At 49.7% G+C, this 20,164-nt stretch overlaps 1 protein-coding gene across 4 annotated transcripts; it reads right to left on the reverse strand.

The window, feature by feature from the left end:
* Positions 1-2,969: 2,969 nt before the first annotated feature.
* Positions 2,970-19,922, reverse strand: HADHB (hydroxyacyl-CoA dehydrogenase/3-ketoacyl-CoA thiolase/enoyl-CoA hydratase (trifunctional protein), beta subunit). 4 transcript variants are annotated; one of them, XM_009275115.2, is made up of 16 exons: positions 19,216-19,260; positions 18,989-19,063; positions 18,563-18,604; positions 16,930-17,029; positions 16,248-16,292; positions 14,902-15,001; positions 11,214-11,301; positions 10,430-10,617; positions 8,942-9,122; positions 7,736-7,857; positions 6,326-6,405; positions 6,187-6,234; positions 5,688-5,775; positions 5,027-5,101; positions 4,369-4,533; positions 2,970-3,550 (listed from the first exon to the last, which is right to left on the reverse strand). In XM_009275115.2, exons 1-16 carry the CDS (start codon positions 19,229-19,231, stop codon positions 3,515-3,517), a joined length of 1,449 nt encoding a protein of 482 aa, XP_009273390.2. In that variant the 5' UTR covers positions 19,232-19,260; the 3' UTR covers positions 2,970-3,514. The 4 variants fall into 4 exon arrangements, with proteins under 4 accessions (XP_009273390.2, XP_019326522.1, XP_019326521.1 ...); XM_019470977.1 differs by lacking the exon at positions 19,216-19,260 and adding an exon at positions 19,902-19,922 and having other exon boundaries at positions 3,423-3,550; XM_019470976.1 differs by having other exon boundaries at positions 3,423-3,550; positions 16,930-17,026.
* Positions 19,923-20,164: the final 242 nt, after the last annotated feature.

Genomic DNA, 20,164 nt, shown 5'->3' on the forward strand with positions numbered 1-20,164 from the left:
TCTCAGCCGCAGCAAGGCCCGGCCCGAGACGGCGTGCTCGCGCGCCAGCTCTGCCAGCTCCCCGGCCCCGCTCCGCGCGGTCAGCCAGGCGCCCACCTCCGCCACCGTCCACTGCCCCACTGGGCGCTGCTCCCACCGGGCCCCCTCCGACACCTGCGCCGGGAGGAGAGGGGTGAGCTGGGACGTCCCCTCGTCCCCCAGCCTGTCCCTCCAGCCCCATGGAAGCTGTAGGGTCAAGCTGGCTCCTCCATGCCAGTGTCCCCCCTGCTCAGCCTGAACGTGACCCTCGGTCCCATCCCCGCACCGATGCTAGTGGCTGCACCCACGTCCCCATCCTCCACCCGTGGGGGGGGGCCCAGCCCCAATTATCTGTGGGGTGTCTCCAGCTCCCAAGCCCCTGCCCACGCTCACCTCGGCCGTTGGGCACCCCTCCAGCAGTGCCTCGGCCCCATCCTGCAGCCGGGTGTCCATGCGGGGCAGTGGGCAGGGCGCAGGGGCAGCTCAGGCTCCCTGCAAATGGGGCTTCATCAGCCGGGGGTCCTGCGGCTTTGCCTCCGGACCAACCCCCCATGTCCTGCCAGCCAAATAAACCCCCCAGCCCTCCGCCATGACAAAGCACCCCATCCTGTGGTCCCTGCCCGCCACCGCCTCCCCGGGGGGATGCAGGTAGGGGTGGCCGTCCTCCCCAATGCCACCTGGTCCGTGCCCCCCGGCCCCCCCAACAGAAGGGGGCTGCTTACTGGGGCACCAAGCTGGAGGCCGCAGTGAGGCCCCACTGCCCGTCCCGCCAAGCACACGTGCAGAGCCCGACACACCCAGGAGGTGAGATCAGCCCCGGCTTGCCCATGCCCGCCGCCTCCGTGAGCCCTGGGCGGGGGGTGTGGGGACACACCGTCACAGCACGGCTCCCCCAGCCCAGCCAGGACCCCCTTCCCTGGCCTGAACCCCTCCTCCTCACCGCCCTCCGCCTCGCACCTCCACCCCGGGTCGGTGCCGAACACCAGGAGAGCGAAAGAAACCTTTGCCCCAGCCCTGCCTCTGCGGGCACAGCCCCGTGCAAACCCCGACAGCCCGGCTTCCCCCAGCAAACAGCACCGCCAGGCTGCGAGGGGACTCCAGGCCGGCCGTCTCGGGGAGCCGAGGGCCAAGACCCAGGCCCGGCCAGAGGAGAGCAGAGCCGGGCTCCGTCCGTACTGAGAGCCGGTGAAGGAGCTCTGCAAAGGCTCCTCCATCTCCTCTCCCGGTTCGCTGCAGCCAGCCCGCCCCGTTTGCCCCGAGCACCTTTCCCCCACAGACCGGCACGGGACACACCGGAGCGGCTTCGCCTACAACGACGACGGTGGCAGCGAGGGTCCCCGACGGGCAGCGAGGAGGCGGGAGAGGCACCGGCAGAGCAGGCGGGAGGAGCAGGATGAGTCACATCCCAAAGGGCTGCAGCCCTGCCCCGCCGAGCGCGTAGGGACCCAGCCACCGCCCGCAACAGCCCACGGCGCTGCTCTGCTCCCCCCACCCCCCCGAGACCCTGGAGGGGGATTAAATCCCCCAAATAACTGTGAAAACGATCCACCACGGAACAGGCAGGCCAGAACGGTCCAACAGGGCCACGGGGCTGCAAGGGCTGCCCCAGGACACCAGCAACACGCTTGCACCTGAGCCGTGGAAATATTTCACGCCGTATCAGCTCACCTCCCGGACAGAGCACAAACAGCATCTTCCCAGCCCCAAACACGCCAGCACGGAGCAGCGTACATGCTTCAGCTCCCTCTGGTCCCTGCGGCAAGCCCCAGCCACAGCTTTTCCCCCCGGCACAGCCACAACAGCCCCCCCCGGGCTTGCAGCGGGGCAGTCATGGAATCATAGAATCATTAAGGTTTGGGGCAGTCATGGAATCATCGAATCATGAAGGTTGGAAAAGACCTCTAAGATCATCGAGTCCAACCGTCAACCCAACACCCCCATGCCCACTAAACCATGTCCCTCAGCGCCACATCTACACATCTTTTAAATACTTCCAGGGATGGGGACTCAACCCCTTCCCTGGGCAGCCTGTCCCAGTGTTTAACCACCATCGGGGCGCTCGTGCCCCCACCATCCATCCACGGCTGCAGGCAGGTCCGTGCCCGCGCAGGCAGGACGGGCGGGCTTAGCCTCATCCACAAAGCAAAGCAGCTACACATTTCCGTCGCGTGGCGCTACGTTACCTTTAAAGACACCCACAAAACCAAACAGGCCCCTTCTCCCCTCACCCAGGCGGTTCCCCACTTGCACCCGCAGCCGCCTCCCTGCGCCGCGTTCCCATCCCCGCAGAGCAGCAGCGTTGCGCAAGATTTCCAGCCAGGAATAAACAAGAACCACCCAGCGTCGCACCCCTCCCTTCTCTCAGGTGTGCCTCCCGAACTGCGGGGCTGTACAGCAGCTGGTGGGTTGCAGAAGCTGTTTCTTTCATACAAAGGACTCGAAGGTTTTTGCAGGTTGTTTTAGAATCATCTCTATCCCCCCGCAAGAAACACCGGCCATCCTCAGCATAACAAAACCACAAAGAGACGAGTGAAGAAAATAAGCCGGAACATGAACCAAAAGGGCAGGAGCAACTGTCTCAACTTCCCAAAATCTTGGGAGAGAGACCCCAAGCCTGCACAGCTGAAGTTTATCCACGACTTGATTCCGCGTAAGCCTTACGCTGCCCCCGTTTCTGAATTTTCAAAATGCCAGACACTGAACGTGTGTAATCAAGGCGCCGTAGAGAAGCGGGAGTTACCAAAACAGCCTCAAAAGCACGTATTTTGATGATTCACTGGGGCTCTGGAGCTCAAGGTGGGTTCTGGGCAGATTTCACAGCAGCCCTCTCCCATTTCAGAGAGCAGACACCCGGTGCCACCTCAGAGCACACAGCCCCCGCGACAAACACCACAGAAACCGTCCCCGACATATTTCAGGCGAGGGGAGGGAAAGAAGAAAGCCAGACGGGCTTGGTTTTTCCTGATTTATTGTGGCTAACATCAGTGACGCTCGTTTGTCAGAAGCAATTTGCTAATTCCGGTGCCATCTGGACATCGTGCAGCAAACTTCCTCCTGGCAGACCAGGCCAGCCAGCTCGGTTTGCACCCTTTTCTGAAAACAGTTGTTACTCCCTACAAGGACACATTAACTCCCATCTCAGCCCGCCGACCTCCGGTACTTTAATTTCTCCTTATCTCCAAACTTAATTCTCTGTACCCAGCTTTGGAATCCTCCTTCTCCGGAGGGAGAAATCTCGCTTACTGGAGAGTTACAGTAGAAATCAGGTTACAAGGACCCTGGAGGGACTAAGAGCCACATTAACTTTTATTCTCCTGGAATCGGAATATTTCCTAGAGCGCGCTCATTTGTTGAAAATTACCAGCTGAGTAGCTAAAAGGTATTTACAAAGGCCACCGAAAATCCCTTCCGAGAAGGATCGTATGTACGTTTTTATTAGTGCATTGAAACGGCATTGCCAGGCACAAGAACACCCACTCGGCAGTCCCTTGTCCCGTTACTGAGGGTAAAGCTCCACTATCATCGCGTGCCCCTGGAAGGAGAGAGAAAGAGAGAGAACAGTCACAGAAAAGACTAATTATTGAGACGCGCACTCAACAGGAGGTGCCCATCTCCCGACCGCCTTAAAATAAAAGGGGAGATGAAAAATCCAGAGCCGATTCACTCGGAGGATTCTGCAGACAGTGACCTGACGGCTTCAGGGCAGCACAGACGTGCTTCGGGCTGGCCAGGGCAGCAGAGTCCACCCTGCCCAATGCATCAGGCTTTCCTGAGGGCCAAACTAGGAATTCGGGGAGGAGGCAACGGCGGGACCCACGCCCTCAGGCTAGAGAGGGCCAGCTGTGCGAGGTCCCTACAGAACTGCCACCAGTCACCGCAACCCGAACCAGGGCTCCCATCCACAGCCTCAAGAGCTGTAGGAAGAGTCTCACCCCCATTTTTCTTGTAAAGAGCTTTCTTCCCAAGGTAAGAATGATGCTCGCAAACCACGATTTGGGAAGTCTTTGAGAGTCACCAAACAAAACCCTCAGAACACGGCAGAAGTCTCTCCTTCCCTCTTGTACCATACGGGCAGCGACGGGCTGCAGTCGCCACTGCCCAGGGATGATTCTGAGACGGGCTGGAGAGTCTCTAAAGCGGAGGAGGCAGAGGGAGCTCCCCGAACCGAGCTGCGATAAGGAGGCAGCCAGCCAAGCCGGAGGGCGTTATGAACGCCCAGTGCCGCGGGACTTCAGCGGTGCGCCCACACCCGCTGTGCCTGGACAGGATTTCGTGGTACCAGCAGGAGCAGAAATGCAATCGCTGCCCCGCTCCAGAGGGAACAGTGCCAGACCAACACAGCATCATTACCTGCCCTCCTGCAGCACAGGCAGCAACCAGGCCGTATTGCCCTCCCTCCTTCTTCAACCTATGGGCAGCAGTAATTACTAGACGGCAACCGGTGGCACCGAAAGGATGTCCCAGCGAGAGGGAGCCGCCCCAGCTATTGAACTTCTCCAGAGGAGGGGCTCCGACCTGCAAGAACACACAGAGGGACACATACAATCACCTGTCTGGAAGGAGACTGGCCTTACCACCACAGCACCAAACCCACAGGGCCAGCCTGGACCGCTGTAAAGCGTTCTTTGGCACGTACAAGTGCCCGGTGACAGCACAAAACTGTGCCAAAGGCTTTTCTGACCTGCAGTCGGACAGGTATAACCCCGTGCTGCCAGAAAGCAGGCAGAAGGACTGAGCCCCTCCCACTGTTTTTAATTCCCTCCTCTCCAACAATTACTGTTGTGGCTCTAGTCCTTCACCTCCCGCTGACAACGGGAATGCCATCGTTCCCACAGAAATCGCTCACACTGGGATTTGCTAACCCGGAGTTCAAGAAACACTGCTTCTCCTCACGGACCACAGCAAAAGCCCTGCTCTGCAGCACTAGCATGCCCCGCTGCAGCGTGGAATTCAATCAGTCCTGAAGTTAAACGAAACTAAAGATAAAAGCCTCCCGACCGTGTCTCACCTTTGACTTTCTGCCCATGTAGTTTTGTGCAAACCAGTCCGAATCCATAGCTTTCAGGTTAGCCAGTATCTGCCCCTGAAAAGGAGGGGAGGGCAACGTTAACAAGGATAATGGCAGACTTCGAGGAAAGCCTACGGACAGCGCTAGCGAAGAGGAGCTCTCTCGAGACTAGCTACAGCCCCAAAACTAACACAGCCAACTGAAAAAAAAAGCATTTTACAAGATCAGCCCTGCTCATCGACGTTAGCTCAACCTTAGCTAGAAAAAGACTCTGTCCAATTAACAAGCCACCTCACCACAGTAACACATATCCCCGGCCCAATTAGCAGACGATGTGCAGAAGCGGTTTCTTTCACACAAGGGTCTTGGGAAGGTAAGATTAGGTTTTTTACGTATCATTTTAGAAGAATCTGTATTCCTTTGGTGACTTCAAGCAACATAAGCCGCTCTTAGCATGGACTGTGTCAATGTAAAAATGTTATATATTTAAACTATATACAGTATATATGTAGTATATAATATCTTATATTTAGACATAAATGTAGAATTACACCTATCTACATTTAGCGAAGGTCTTAACAAGAGCTTTCACCAACACGAAAACACGTCTACAGAATGGCATTTTACAGTTAGGGGCATCCTTCGTGTTCAGAGTACTCACAGCAAAAGCTTCGTGGAATTCAAACACATCGATATCAGCCATGGTTAGACCAGCCTTCTCCAGCACTTTGGGAGTAGCGTATGTTGGACTGAAGAAGAGTTAAGAAACAGAGGTCTTGCATGAATATGTTTCCTCACATCATCGTCCCTTTTCTACGGCGACCCACGCTACGTTCCTTCCCTCTAGGGCGCATGGCACAGCTCTCAGCCTGTCCCACTCCAACCGAAACACAACCCCAAGTACCAACTGCTAGTACCAACAGGCGGAGATGCCCGCCAGCAAATCAGGGTGAGTATTTCGGCCACAGCTGCTCTCCCACGTTAGCCGCCTCCCCCTGCTGAGTCACACCTCGCACACCGGCTCTCGCACCTTTGCGAGAAGGCCCGAAGAGATGTAATATCTCATGAGATACTTCCCGAAAAACAAACATGTAATGGCAAGTCAAGGCCGTTGCGCTAGTACGGGCTGTCAGGGGATGCTCTTGATCATCGCCACCTACCCCAGTAGCAGCTGGTCCTTTGGATCCTGGGACACATACACAAAGTCCCTGCACAGGAGAAATGCTATTAGTAACAGAAAGAGGAGAAGAAGGAAGCGAGAGCAGACTTCAGAGGCCACGTAGAGCAGTCCCTTCTTACCGCAGGTAGGCCTTCGGTTTGTATCCCATTGCCAGAGCCTTCTCCTCAGACATGAGCAGAACTGCCGAAGCACCGTCCGTCTGAAACAGGCGGACACACCCAGTGAGGTCACTGCCTGAAGAGCAGGCACACCCCGCGCACAAAACCAGCCCGAGGGCCCTCCTGCAGAGCAGCGGGCAGGAGAGGACCCGAATATAACCAGAGCTTCCAGGGCATCCCTCTACGATATGGGACAAAGAACAAGTCTGCATGATTGAGCTGATGGATGGATGGATGGATGGATGGATGATCTACGAACGACGTTAGCGCACACACTGCTGAAGCACTTCCTCACAGTCCAGACCCACAACTCCCCCTGGTTTCAAATGGGACAGAGGTGCCTAACTGCCCTGCCAGTCCTGAGGACAAGCTGGTTGCCCCAAACACTCACCTGTCCACCCAGCTCCATCCCAAAAACAGAGTATAATTCTGGGATGACACAAGCCACAGGCTCACCGCATTGCCAAAACGAACGTCATGGCTTTGGCACATGACCACTCATTTCTGGGGTAACAGCCGAAGCTGGCCTACAGACCTGCGGCACAGAGCACACCGACAGTTTCAGCTGTTCCTAACACCAAGGCCGTGGCATTACCAGGCTTTTGTAAGTCCCCACGAATGCTAAGCAGTAAATAGCTTTGCTGCTGAAAGAGCCTCAGCAGTAGTTACTTGCTTCCTTTGAAGCGCTCGTCACAAACTGTGAAACAGCCTTTTAAACGCACAAGAATCTGTCAGGGCTGCGTGCGGTAGCACGACAGTCACCTCGAGCCCTCTGCGGGAGACTTTCAGTGGCAATCACCTTCTACTGAGTCTCAGGAACTGGGGCTCAGATACACCTCGCCTAATTCACACAACTACCTTAGACTTCAGCATCTAAAAAAAGCTTCCTTTAAAAGCGCTGAAGAGAGAAAAAGGAGCATATGCAGAAGAGAGCTCACCGTAGATGCGCTAGAGGAATCTCTCCTTCCCCTCTGTGGATTACAGGGCAAGCCTTAAAGTGACAAGTTTAGACTAAAACTACTAACTTCTAGACTTACAATGTGATCAATCCCATCCTGGGACAGAATTTCTACACGTGCCTTTGAACGATCAACCCTCATGAGGCAGCTACAGAAAAGCAAACGGGTAAGACAGACCAAAACTTCAGGGGTTTAGTTACTGGTTTTAAAATGAAACAATCCAGTACCCAAGTTCACCAGATTATAACACAGTTCAAAGTCACCCTTGAAAAATCCGAAAGCGGGTGACATTACAAAGGAGACAACTCATTCCCACAGATTATACCAGCTTGATCTACGTGCCTACGGGAGGCAGAGGGTAAACCGGACAGTTTTCCCCTCTGGCTCGCACAGTGATGGGAACACGTGTTACCAGGAAGGAGGAGTTGGCAGCTGTGACAGTTCCGTACGGCTTGACAAAAGCCGGCTTCAGCTTGCCCATCTGCTCCATTGAGGAAGGACGGATCCCATTATCTTTGGTAACTGTATCTCTGCCTGTTGATGAAAAAAGCATATTAAAACTAAGAAAGTCAGCAACATATATGAATTTGCACATCAGGAGTCGGGGGGGGGAATAGAAAACTGTGCTTTTTATGACAAGTGGGAGGAGGAAAAAAGGGAAAATCCATTCGTGGCATCAGGATATTTAACATGGCTAAAAAACAGCACTTAAAAATTGAAGCTACGTTACTTTCTCTCTGAAGACTGCAAAAATAAAGTGCTGCAGTCTATTTACTGTAAGAAAAAACTACCACATGGAAAACCCAGTTGATAGAAGAATTTAAATTCAGATTATAAAGCCTAAATTGGACAACTGAGCCTAAATCAGTACATGCTTACGTGCCAAGTTTTGAGGAAGTAAGAGCACTGGGAAGAACCAAATGTATGTATCTTCAGCTATACCGCCTCCTTAAATCAGCCAGTTAACAAAAAGTACCAATTTTAGTATAAAGACTATATGTGGATCTATAAAAGTAAGCTCTCTAGGAAACTAACTACAGAGTGAAGTGCCCAAAACGAATGGCTACACCAAAGCGTGCCCGCTGGCTGATGGAGGAGGAGGGTGGAAATCAGGCCACAGAAAGGACAGCTTAAAGTTTCTCCCCAAACTGTTTCATATCTGAGCAATAACTGCGAGGCCTCATGAACTGGAGTCTGCCAAGCAGAACACATTTCAGCTCTTCCTATCCAGCACCTGATTTATCAGACCGGGATTTTATTAGGCTTTCTATTTGTTGTTAATAGCTTGGGGTATAAAAACGGGTTCTCTTGGCCGACTGAAAGCGCAGGGGGATTCTTGGTCCAACCGTTCTGAGTTTCCTTGCTCTATCATCGCATTAGCACAGACAGGAGGTGGGTATGACAAAATTTAGATATGCAAGGATATGTTTATATATTTAGATATGCATGTTTAGAAACATGCTCCTATGTCAGTAGTTTTCCAGGGAGAAACAGACAGCATTTCAAAGAGTTAAAATCTGTATCAGATACACAGAACTTTATGAACCTGACCCCAGTGCTTCCCCTGCTTTTCTAAATAAAATATTTCTTTATTGAAATGAAACACGTGCACTTTTACCTGGCACTTTGAAGGGTACCACATCGAGTAGCAAGCCTCCGTCCTGGGCTTTCTTGGCCAGCGTGTGTGAACGGAGGGCATACTCATCTTGCTCCAAACGGGAAACGGCAAAGGCAGCAGCCAAACGATCGGCAGAGTGCCCCATAGTCTCGCTGGTGGAGAACTCTGCCACAGCTGGGAGCTACAGAACAGAAAAATAAAGTCAGCACACATAAAGACCTGTCCCTGGGCAGTTACATAAAGTTCAGAAGTTGGTTAAGCCCTGCACAGTCAGCCAGTGAGGCCCTTCCATTTATTAAGTAGAGCAGTTAATATTTGGGCTATGCGATTAACACATGGTAACCATACCAGAAGCGACTCGGTCAAACGTATTAGAGGAACCATCACTTTCAAAGATTTTAGAAAAAAATGGATAAAAACGAGATCCAGACTGCTGCTTACTCCAGGGGTTCAAGAACTGCATTGGATTTGCACACGCAGACAAAGAGCAGCTGCCTTGTCCATTCAACAAGGACTCCCCTATGAAGGGTGACCGGACTTTTTGGGCCAAGGTGAAACAACACGTCCTGGGACCTTAAAACTCCTCGTCAAATACCTCCTCAAGCAAAACCAGAGACAGCAAGTGCGTTCAGCTTAGCTTTTATTCTTCCAGCAGCACACAGGAAATCCCTGCACGCACTTAAGTCTGCAATTTTCACACCTTACTTGGACCTCGTCTCTGCTGTACGTACACTGTGCTTCGCTGCCCTCACGCTAAAGGCAGGCAGCAGCGGCACAGACGCAGACAGTTTTCTCATGAAGAGCTCGGTGGTGGTGAGGAGGGAAGTGCTTCTCCTTCCCATCTCCACCATGTCATAATTCACCCCTCCCATGACCTCCAAGACAGAAGAGTGGCTCCCTCTACAGCAGACTCCTGACAGTAACCAGCAGACCACCGATTCTCATCGGGTCCCAAACGTGGGAGCTGAACACATTCAGCACCTGGCAGGATATGGCCGGGAGCAGTAATCATAAGGCATATTTAAGGTGCATTAATCAAACAACAGTTAAATTAATATACTGAGGATGCTCCTCTCTGATATTAAGCATGTTACTTCTACTATTTAAGAAACAAAAATTCTTCTGACCCTTTAGGACCCTTGCGTAAGTTTTATATTGATGGAAAAAAGCTTCTACTTTGTAGTCTCCAGCACAGTTTGTCTAGGAGTTGCAGAAGGAGAGGGAGGTTTTGAAATGAGTTAGGTTTACTGAAGACCAACATGTAAGAAAACAAAGCAGAGAGTCACGAATGCTATGAGATGCATTAATCAACTGCAGTTTTAACCGAAAGCACGGGACAAAGATCCGATAAAAGCGAGCCACAGGCAGCCAGCTCTCCCTTTTTAAATCCTCTCCATTGAGGCTAAAAAAATTACCTAAGGCAACTTGTTTTACACCTCCTTATAAAACTGTTTAGCTTAAATATCTAAACGCCTGGAAAAAAATTACCTCAGGAGCAAAGTAGTCAGGGCGAATTTTGGAAATCAGGGAGAGCTTCTGGCCCAAGGTCTTGGCTCGGTTAAGAGTGAGCATAGTCTTCCTCATCTTCCTACTGTGACGAATGGGAACGTCTGACATTAACTCCACACCCCCCGCTACGACGACATCACACTGTCCAGCTGCAATCATACCCACGCCTGCAGAACGAGACAGAGTTTCCCATGAGAGCTGTGGGGAGAAGTGACACTTACCCCATTAGTGCCTTGGGTACTACTACATTTTATTTCCTTCTCCAGCCTCTGGCTTTGGCCGAGTCACACAACATGTGCTTAACAGAGATCGAGCAGGTTGAACAGACGTTTTCTGAATCATACTGGGTTTGTAACTTTGCTTCCACTTCTCTTTGTCACACACAGCAGTTGGGAGAAGAATATCCCCAGTGATTCAGGACAGTAACCGGGTCTCAATTTTTTTGCTCTGTTTAGGCTAAGTCAAAGATGAAAGTAGCCTGAAAGGTAGCAACTTCCTTACCACGACGTAGTCTTTACCTCCCAAGCTAACATGGACGCTGAGCAGAGACTATCACTGGATGCAAAGGGTGTCCAGCTGCTGGCAGGTCTACAGCAGACACTCCATTCACATTGTATTTTGTTGGTTCGAAAACTTTCCTTCCATTCCAGAACTTCTTCAGATGCTTACTTATATTCACTAAGCAGTGCAAGTTAGCTGAGGGATGTAGAGGAGTTGCTAAGCTCCTTCGCAAACCCACAGCTGCTTCTTCCAGCCAACATACCTGTGGTCATAGCCTGGTTTGAAGAAATGCAAGCCATGGTGACTGTATGGGCTGGAGTTTTGTCAGAGAAACCCGCTCCCAACGCAGCCTATGAGCAACAAAGAATGATTGTTAAAACCTACACCTTTTGCTCCACAGGGTCAGAGCTACCTTCTGCCCAGCAACACACCTTTGCAGACTAAGCTGAAAACAAGTACATCGAGTTTTCATCCAGCAAATTACTGCAGCAGCTCTTCCCCTCCCCAGACTCTGGAAACAGGAGGAGACGGCAGCTGCCCAGCTGCCAGGGCTCTCAATCGCATTATGCGGGCAGTCACTGGCCCCCCATTAATAAAGGGACAAACTAATCGCACACCTCACAATTTCGAAAGAGCTTCCAACTACTTGACATCATCTTTGCTTCACCTGATTTGCAAAGGCGGCACCTGACAGGAATTATTTAGACCCCTCAGTACGAGGCACCGTGACTTGCTCTACACAGAACAGAAAACTTTTCCTGCAGTTCAGAATGCAGCGTCTCATTTGACCCAGCTGAGAGCACGGCCTCCCATCACGGGAGAACTGCTCACAGCAAGACCTTCCCTAGCTGAGACGTGGCCAACTAGTTTAAAGTTCAACAGTTGTTCCCAAGTTAAAATTACACCGCAGCCTCATCTGACTGGCAGGTGACCAAAGTAAGTATTTGCATATACAAGGCTAAAACTGCTGATGGAACTGGAAAGCCTCGTAACCTCCCAAGCCTTTCCAGCCCAGGTTACGTCACGGTTTTCACCAGCTGCAGAGAACAGCAGCAGAGGCTCCAGGTTATAGAAAAAAAATCACATGCCGCCTCTGTAACATTACTTCAGTGGACCAGCTTCTTTCTGTGTAAAATATGCGAATTGTGTTTTCTGACTGCCAGAAAAAAGGGCAGCTAAGCTACTCCATTTCAGATCATTCAAAAGCTGCGTCTGATCAGCCAACTAAAATAAATAAATACCCCAGTAAAACAATCTATCACAGCATGCTCTGGTCCTCTCAAGTACTTCGGACAGGCCGGCATTTGAGTCCAACTGGTAGTTAGAGCTGAGCGATCGGCAATCATCAACAAAAGCTTCCCTTTCAGGGAAGAATCAAGCAGAGGTTTCACAGTGTTGAAATGCACCTGATCTACGGCAGATTTCAACAGGAGGCAGAGCCCCATAGAGTTACTTGACAGGCAATACTGCACAACTAGTTCATACTCTCAATCAAATCACGTTGAAACGAACCATAATCACGGGTTTTTTTTTTTGCAAGTGCTTGTCATCTTCGTACTAGTTGCAGAAATCAGGCTCACAGGGGAAATGCTGCACGTAACCCACCTCTCTGGCGACATTACTCGTTTTCACCTCCTGGATAACCGTGCCATAAACAATGTAATCAACAACATCCCTTGGGACACTGGTCCGGTTCAGCAACCCCCTAAGGAGAAGATCAAAACAAACAGAGTTTGCACCATGTAAGCAATAACCTTGTCACAGTCCTCAAACACCCTCCTTCCACCAGGTTGGCTGGAGAACAAGGCAACAGTGGAGCCACATCTGCCCCTAGCTCAGAAGAAATCTTGTGTGCGTATGTACTTAATGAAAAGCGTAATTGACTACCGACTGCAAATAATCATGGCAATAATATCACTATAAATGATTACATAATTTCATGAAAGCAACTACTTTACACACACACACACACCCTCGAAACTGTTGTTAGTAGTTAGTATCTTCCCTGATTCGGAGCATTCTGACATCAAAATTAAAGGAAGAGGGCCTTAAGAGATAACAAAGCCAATCACCTTCAGTGTAGGAACATGCAAAACTTCAATACACACAGAAAATAAGCAGTGTGTTTTCACAGTTCATTAGAAAACATATTGCATCATTTGCCAGAACATCTTGACAAACACGCCACCGCAGCAAATCCCATTGCAGGCAGGGATTAAGGCCACTGGGATTCAAATGTAGTTTCATGCACTACAAAGCACCAAATAAAAATGAAACCAAAGGCACCTCAATCAATAACTTCTCTTCCGCAGCTAAACCACTAAAACCCCCTCGATGTCCAGGACACAGCGCTCGCGCGCTGCCCGTCAACCAAACTAGCCTGCCTTGGCTAAACACGGCATTCAGATTTGGCACGACCGCACCCAACCTCACGATCTTTCCTTGGGCCTTGAGATCTCCTTTCCCCCCCCAGTAAAGCCTTCTGCCTTTTCAACAGCACTTTGCCCTGCTTCTCAACCAAACCAACCCACTGCTCACGACCTACAGCTTTTGTCTAATCACTGCAGAACGGAAGGGACAGGGCAAGATGACAGAATTAGCTTGTTACTCTTGCTGCCACTTAGTTTTCTCTGAATTGCCCAGATTGTTTTTCCCTTGAATTGTAAGCACGCCTCAACAGTAGCTATGATCTCTGTGTGAAGAAAACTACAGTCAGAATTCAAATTAACTAAAATTTGTCAAGCAAGACAACAATGCCATCTCTGTGTAACAATACTCTTTAACACAAGCCTATTGTAAACCCTACTGCTTGAGCCACCTACTAAGGCGGTGGCGGACCATGAAAAATGAAGCACCTTGGCTTCCAAATCTGCTGAAGCCACCGCACCAGCACCGGGACCCCAGCAGTTCAACGAGAGTTTTCTGGGCCCTTCCAGTATTCAATTTACTTACTGCAACGCTGCTCTTGCTAAGTCATGTGGCATTAGATCCGCATACCTGGAAGTTAAAGAAGAAAGGCAAGAAACTTAGGAGTGTCAGAAACCGATACAGATGTCTACTTCACCACTGTAAGCGCACATCAGCGGCACAGAACTGGTGACGCACCAGAAATGCTCCACTGCATTTACAATCAAACATTTCACACCCCAGGGTTGTGAAGACTATCGGCGTATAGGTCAGCACACAATCACTGTACTAAAAACATTGAAAAGCAGCAGTAACAGAATAAAGAAATCCCCTATCCATCCTAAGAGTTAGATCTGGTCCTAACTCAGCTGTGAATTTGGTGGCGTAACAGTCTAGTAAGAAGAGCCCACAGCAGTCTCTGCACCTGCCCTGCTAGTTTTGTGAAACGCGTTGCTTTATCTGCTATAGATTCACCAACAGCTTCCTCTAGACGTGCGGCATAAATCCTCATTCTTCTCAGAAGTCACATACGTGGACAATCTTCTTCAAACCACGTTTTTTCATTAGGTAAGCTGGAATAACTGTAGCAGCCTAACTCATTGCCACTTCAGTACTGTTAGGCATAAGAATAACTACATTAAAATGAACAAGTAAGCCAACATTTTTTCACAGAAAGATTCTACTGTTAACCAAGTCAGCATGTATTTTCTTCTTATTTTATACTTACGAGGTGCCAGACTGCAAAAATGGAATACGGACGCCCTCTACCACAACGATATTCTTCACGCCACTTTTGGTTAAGGTCTTCTTACTCTTAGGCTGGACTGCTAAGAGAGAAGTGATGTTAACAAGAATACCAGCGAGCTTAAAGTAAGACGCCCCATAGAGTTACTTGACAGGCAATACTGCACAACTAGTTCATACTCTCAATCAAATCACGTTGAAACGAACCATAATCACGTTTTTTTTTTTTGCAAGTGCTTGTCATCTTCGTACTAGTTGCAGAAATCAGGCTCACAGGGGAAATGCTGCACGTAACCCACCTCTCTGGCGACATTACTCGTTTTCACCTCCTGGATAACCGTGCCATAAACAATGTAATCAACAACATCCCTTGGGACACTGGTCCGGTTCAGCAACCCCCTAAGGAGAAGATCAAAACAAACAGAGTTTGCACCATGTAAGCAATAACCTTGTCACAGTCCTCAAACACCCTCCTTCCACCAGGTTGGCTGGAGAACAAGGCAACAGTGGAGCCACATCTGCCCCTAGCTCAGAAGAAATCTTGTGTGCGTATGTACTTAATGAAAAGCGTAATTGACTACCGACTGCAAATAATCATGGCAATAATATCACTATAAATGATTACATAATTTCATGAAAGCAACTACTTTACACACACACACCCCCCCTCGAAACTGTTGTTAGTAGTTAGTATCTTCCCTGATTCGGAGCATTCTGACATCAAAATTAAAGGAAGAGGGCCTTAAGAGATAACAAAGCCAATCACCTTCAGTGTAGGAACATGCAAAACTTCAATACACGCAGAAAATAAGCAGTGTGTTTTCACAGTTCATTAGAAAACATATGCATCATTTGCCAGAACATCTTGACAAACACGCCACCGCAGCAAATCCCATTGCAGGCAGGGATTAAGGCCACTGGGATTCAAATGTAGTTTCATGCACTACAAAGCACCAAATAAAAATGAAACCAAAGGCACCTCAATCAATAACTTCTCTTCCGCAGCTAAACCACTAAAACCCCCTCGATGTCCAGGACACAGCGCTCGCACGCTGCCCGTCAACCAAACTAGCCTGCCTTGGCTAAACACGGCATTCAGATTTGGCACGACCGCACCCAACCTCACGATCTTTCCTTGGGCCTTGAGATCTCCTTTCCCCCCCCAGTAAAGCCTTCTGCCTTTTCAACAGCACTTTGCCCTGCTTCTCAACCAAACCAACCCACTGCTCACGACCTACAGCTTTTGTCTAATCACTGCAGAACGGAAGGGACAGGGCAAGATGACAGAATTAGCTTGTTACTCTTGCTGCCACTTAGTTTTCTCTGAATTGCCCAGATTGTTTTTCCCTTGAATTGTAAGCACGCCTCAACAGTAGCTATGATCTCTGTGTGAAGAAAACTACAGTCAGAATTCAAATTAACTAAAATTTGTCAAGCAAGACAACAATGCCATCTCTGTGTAACAATACTCTTTAACACAAGCCTATTGTAAACCCTACTGCTTGAGCCACCTACTAAGGCGGTGGCGGACCATGAAAAATGAAGCACCTTGGCTTCCAAATCTGCTGAAGCCACCGCACCAGCACCGGGACCCCAGCAGTTCAACGAGAGTTTTCTGGGCCCTTCCAGTATTCAATTTACTTACTGCAACGCTGCTCTTGCTAAGTCATGTGGCATTAGATCCGCATACCTGGAAGTTAAAGAAGAAAGGCAAGAAACTTAGGAGTGTCAGAAACCGATACAGATGTCTACTTCACCACTGTAAGCGCACATCAGCGGCACAGAACTGGTGACGCACCAGAAATGCTCCACTGCATTTACAATCAAACATTTCACACCCCAGGGTTGTGAAGACTATCGGCGTATAGGTCAGCACACAATCACTGTACTAAAAACATTGAAAAGCAGCAGTAACAGAATAAAGAAATCCCCTATCCATCCTAAGAGTTAGATCTGGTCCTAACTCAGCTGTGAATTTGGTGGCGTAACAGTCTAGTAAGAAGAGCCCACAGCAGTCTCTGCACCTGCCCTGCTAGTTTTGTGAAACGCGTTGCTTTATCTGCTATAGATTCACCAACAGCTTCCTCTAGACGTGCGGCATAAATCCTCATTCTTCTCAGAAGTCACATACGTGGACAATCTTCTTCAAACCACGTTTTTTCATTAGGTAAGCTGGAATAACTGTAGCAGCCTAACTCATTGCCACTTCAGTACTGTTAGGCATAAGAATAACTACATTAAAATGAACAAGTAAGCCAACATTTTTTCACAGAAAGATTCTACTGTTAACCAAGTCAGCATGTATTTTCTTCTTATTTTATACTTACGAGGTGCCAGACTGCAAAAATGGAATACGGACGCCCTCTACCACAACGATATTCTTCACGCCACTTTTGGTTAAGGTCTTCTTACTCTTAGGCTGGACTGCTAAGAGAGAAGTGATGTTAACAAGAATACCAGCGAGCTTAAAGTAAGACCCTGTAAAAACTACCAGAAAACTAGGGAAATTGTTCTCTTCTGGTGCATAAGTCAAAAGCAGAATAGGCAGGACGCCGGAGCTGTAATTTCGTCTCTGTCTGTCTAATTATGTGATCTGTGAAAAATGGTTTAACAACAATGCTTTAACGTCCCCCATCAGCAGAGAGACTCCTCTATAGCTACGCTGAGGCAATGGTACAGCTGAGAAGAAAGGCACATTAACTCCCAGTCTCCGTTACCACTGACAAGAACGCTGCAGGAAGAAGCGCCTCTAAAGCTGCTGCACGGCTTACAATATGAATGAGGCAGAGCAAATTCAAAGCCTGAGTAAGATCTCTCACTCGGGGAGCAGCAAGGACTGCAACAGCAACCCACCTTCCACAGTAACTGCCTACGTATGTGCTCTTACCGCTCAGTAAAGGCAAGATAATTCAAGGTGAATCAAAACACGAGTTCAGGAGGTGAATTAACTTTCAGGAATTCAACTAACTTTCACTCCCATAGGAAAGCAGTAGCAAGAAGAGCGCATATAGTTGCTGTGGGCAACTTGCTACTTCTCTGTAAGGTGTCCGAGCATCTCAGGTTCAAGACAAAGCACGCCACGGCACAGTATCGTTCAACAGGCCACCATCAGAGCTCTTCTGGAGTGATGATTAACAAAGAGTTCAATGAGAATTTCCTAATGCAATCAGGCCTGCAAATCTTAATGAGCACATACGGCAGCACAGGGCAGCTCCTTTCACAAGCGGGAAAAGGACAAAGACACGTAAAAGCAGATTAAGTCCAACTAAATACCGTGCTCAAGCAAGCGCCAGCACCAGTATGGAAACTCCAGCACTGTTCCTGGGTTATATAAGGCGCTCTGCGCAAAGCCAAGGAGACGAGGGGGAGCTGCTGTCTAGGCCGGTTTCCAAAATCCAGGCAGCTCAAAGCGTTAGTCACCTGAGCAACGCCCCCCAACAATGAATCCCAGAACGCCGGATCACCCCGACCGCTCGCTAAGGGCCGCAGCTAAAAACCCACGTAACCGCGCGTGCTCAGCGGCTCCACCGAGACCTGAGCCTCTTACTGGTCTCGCTGGGCTTCAGAGCTAATTCCACAAGCTTCTCGTTGTCAGGGACAATCCCCTCCCCTCTGGGCAAGCGATCTGGTTACTGCCAGACAGCTTATAAACCCCCAAGCTTAGCCTCTCCGTTTAGATTCTAGAAATAGCAATCTTATCAGGTGACGATGGGGCGTGAGCTCTGGACTGGGCAGAGCTGCTGGGAGCGAGGGGCATGCAGAGGTTGAGAGGACTCTGCTGCCAACAGTGGTTTGCCTGCAGTTTCACTTGTTTGCCACTTTTGAGGGGCACTCAAACCAAAGCCGTCTGCGCTGCGTTTCTGAGGTTTATGTCGAATGAGACTCTGGAAAAGGGAGGCGGCTTCAAAAATAGTCTTCAGTAGCACAGACCCACTGAGATTCCTGGTGTTTTCACTTTACCTGCAGCTTGTAACTGTGAAGAGCAGCTGAGCGATCGAGCAACTGAAAAACAAGAAATGAAAAAATAGGGTCTGTCAAACCTGAAACGTTAAGAACATTTCTCGTTTCTGTAAGAACTGTTAGAAAAGTAAGATAATGTCAGAATAAGACAACTGCACCTGAACATCTGTGAGATGTTTTTTAGTTTACTTTGTTCATAAAAACAACACAGTTCATATTACCCGTTAACATGAGATTCCTCCCACATCTGATGTGGGAAGGGACAAATATGGCAACAATGGAATTAGTTATTTAAAAGAAAACACTGTCATCTTTTTTAAGATGACAACGGAACAGAGATTCAGATGCAGGCATCCATTCCAAACCCAACGCTTAGAACTTTATGACCTACCAAGCCAAGCTTTTAATAAATGTAAAGCTACTTACAGACCCTGGCAGCCCATGCTGAGGAAGCAGGGAGGTTTCTGATGGCATGGGTCAGCATGGAACTCATTTTGATATCTAGAGAGGTGGAGAAAGACTGGTATTAGTCCAATCTGGTCTATTCGGAACAATTTCAAGGTAAGCAATCTGCCTGCCTCACACAGAGCCAAAAAAGCGAAGAAACAGAAGACGCTCCAAGGGCAGCAGCACAGAGAATTAGTTCCTATTACACTTTTTGAACAGCATCTAACACACGAGGAGTCTGGCTTATGACTGTGGTCTGCAAATGTTCCTGTAAATAAATACTCATCTCCCCAGTGACCCAGCACTGTACCAACAGCAGCCAGCGCAGTTTTCGATTCCCCTCCCAATAACTGTTCCACCACTTCCCCACTGGAAAATTGTCCCAGCGCCCAGCCAACCTCGCTGCCAGCGTGACTCCCCTGATGCACTCTCCGTGGCACAATTCCACGCCACCACCCCTTGTTTTAACCGTCGGTGCTAAGCTCAGTAACTTCCGTTGCGTATCCCCATGGGAAGCAGAACAAGATGGCATCCGCCACCCCAAAAACGTCCTCTGTAACTTTCCCAAAGCTCATTCCAAAACAGGGTTTCCCTACAAAAAAAAATCCTCATCTGCAGTTTTTTATTGCCCAGGGCAAAAAACGGTCCCCGCAGCTCCAGCTCTTTGGTGCTTCACAGCAACGTTCACCTTATCCCGTCACGCTTTTAGCGTTCAAGCTAACAGCGCTCCCTCTCCCAGAGACACACGTTTTCCCTAGAGGGTCAGAGAAACACTTGCTGTCCCGAGCCCAGCCCACTCAGGTATCGCAGCTCTCTACAGCTTCACAAAACTCGCCGCGAGCTGCCAGCCACCCCCTTCCACGTCTACACCTCACGCCCCGCAGCTCCGCACCTTCGACGTGCCGCGCAGCATTCCTCGTTCCCCAGCCCGCTCCGGCTACGCTGGCATCCCACAAACCAAACCCCTCGCGTCAGCAGAGGTCCAGAAAACGGACCTCCTCCCCGGCACCTTTCCCTGTATCGCCTCTCTGCAACGGTGCTCTTCCTCCATCTGCGCCGAGCTGCCTCCCCGCACCCGATGGAAACTTTTCTCCGGATCTTCCCTGCCCAGCTGACAACACAGGCACCCAAACCAGGCCCGCGCCTGGCACGGCC

The sequence above is a fragment of the Aptenodytes forsteri genome, unplaced genomic scaffold (genome assembly GCF_000699145.1).
Source record: "Aptenodytes forsteri isolate BGI_AS27 unplaced genomic scaffold, ASM69914v1 Scaffold192, whole genome shotgun sequence".
Classification (NCBI taxonomy): Eukaryota; Metazoa; Chordata; class Aves; order Sphenisciformes; family Spheniscidae; genus Aptenodytes; species Aptenodytes forsteri.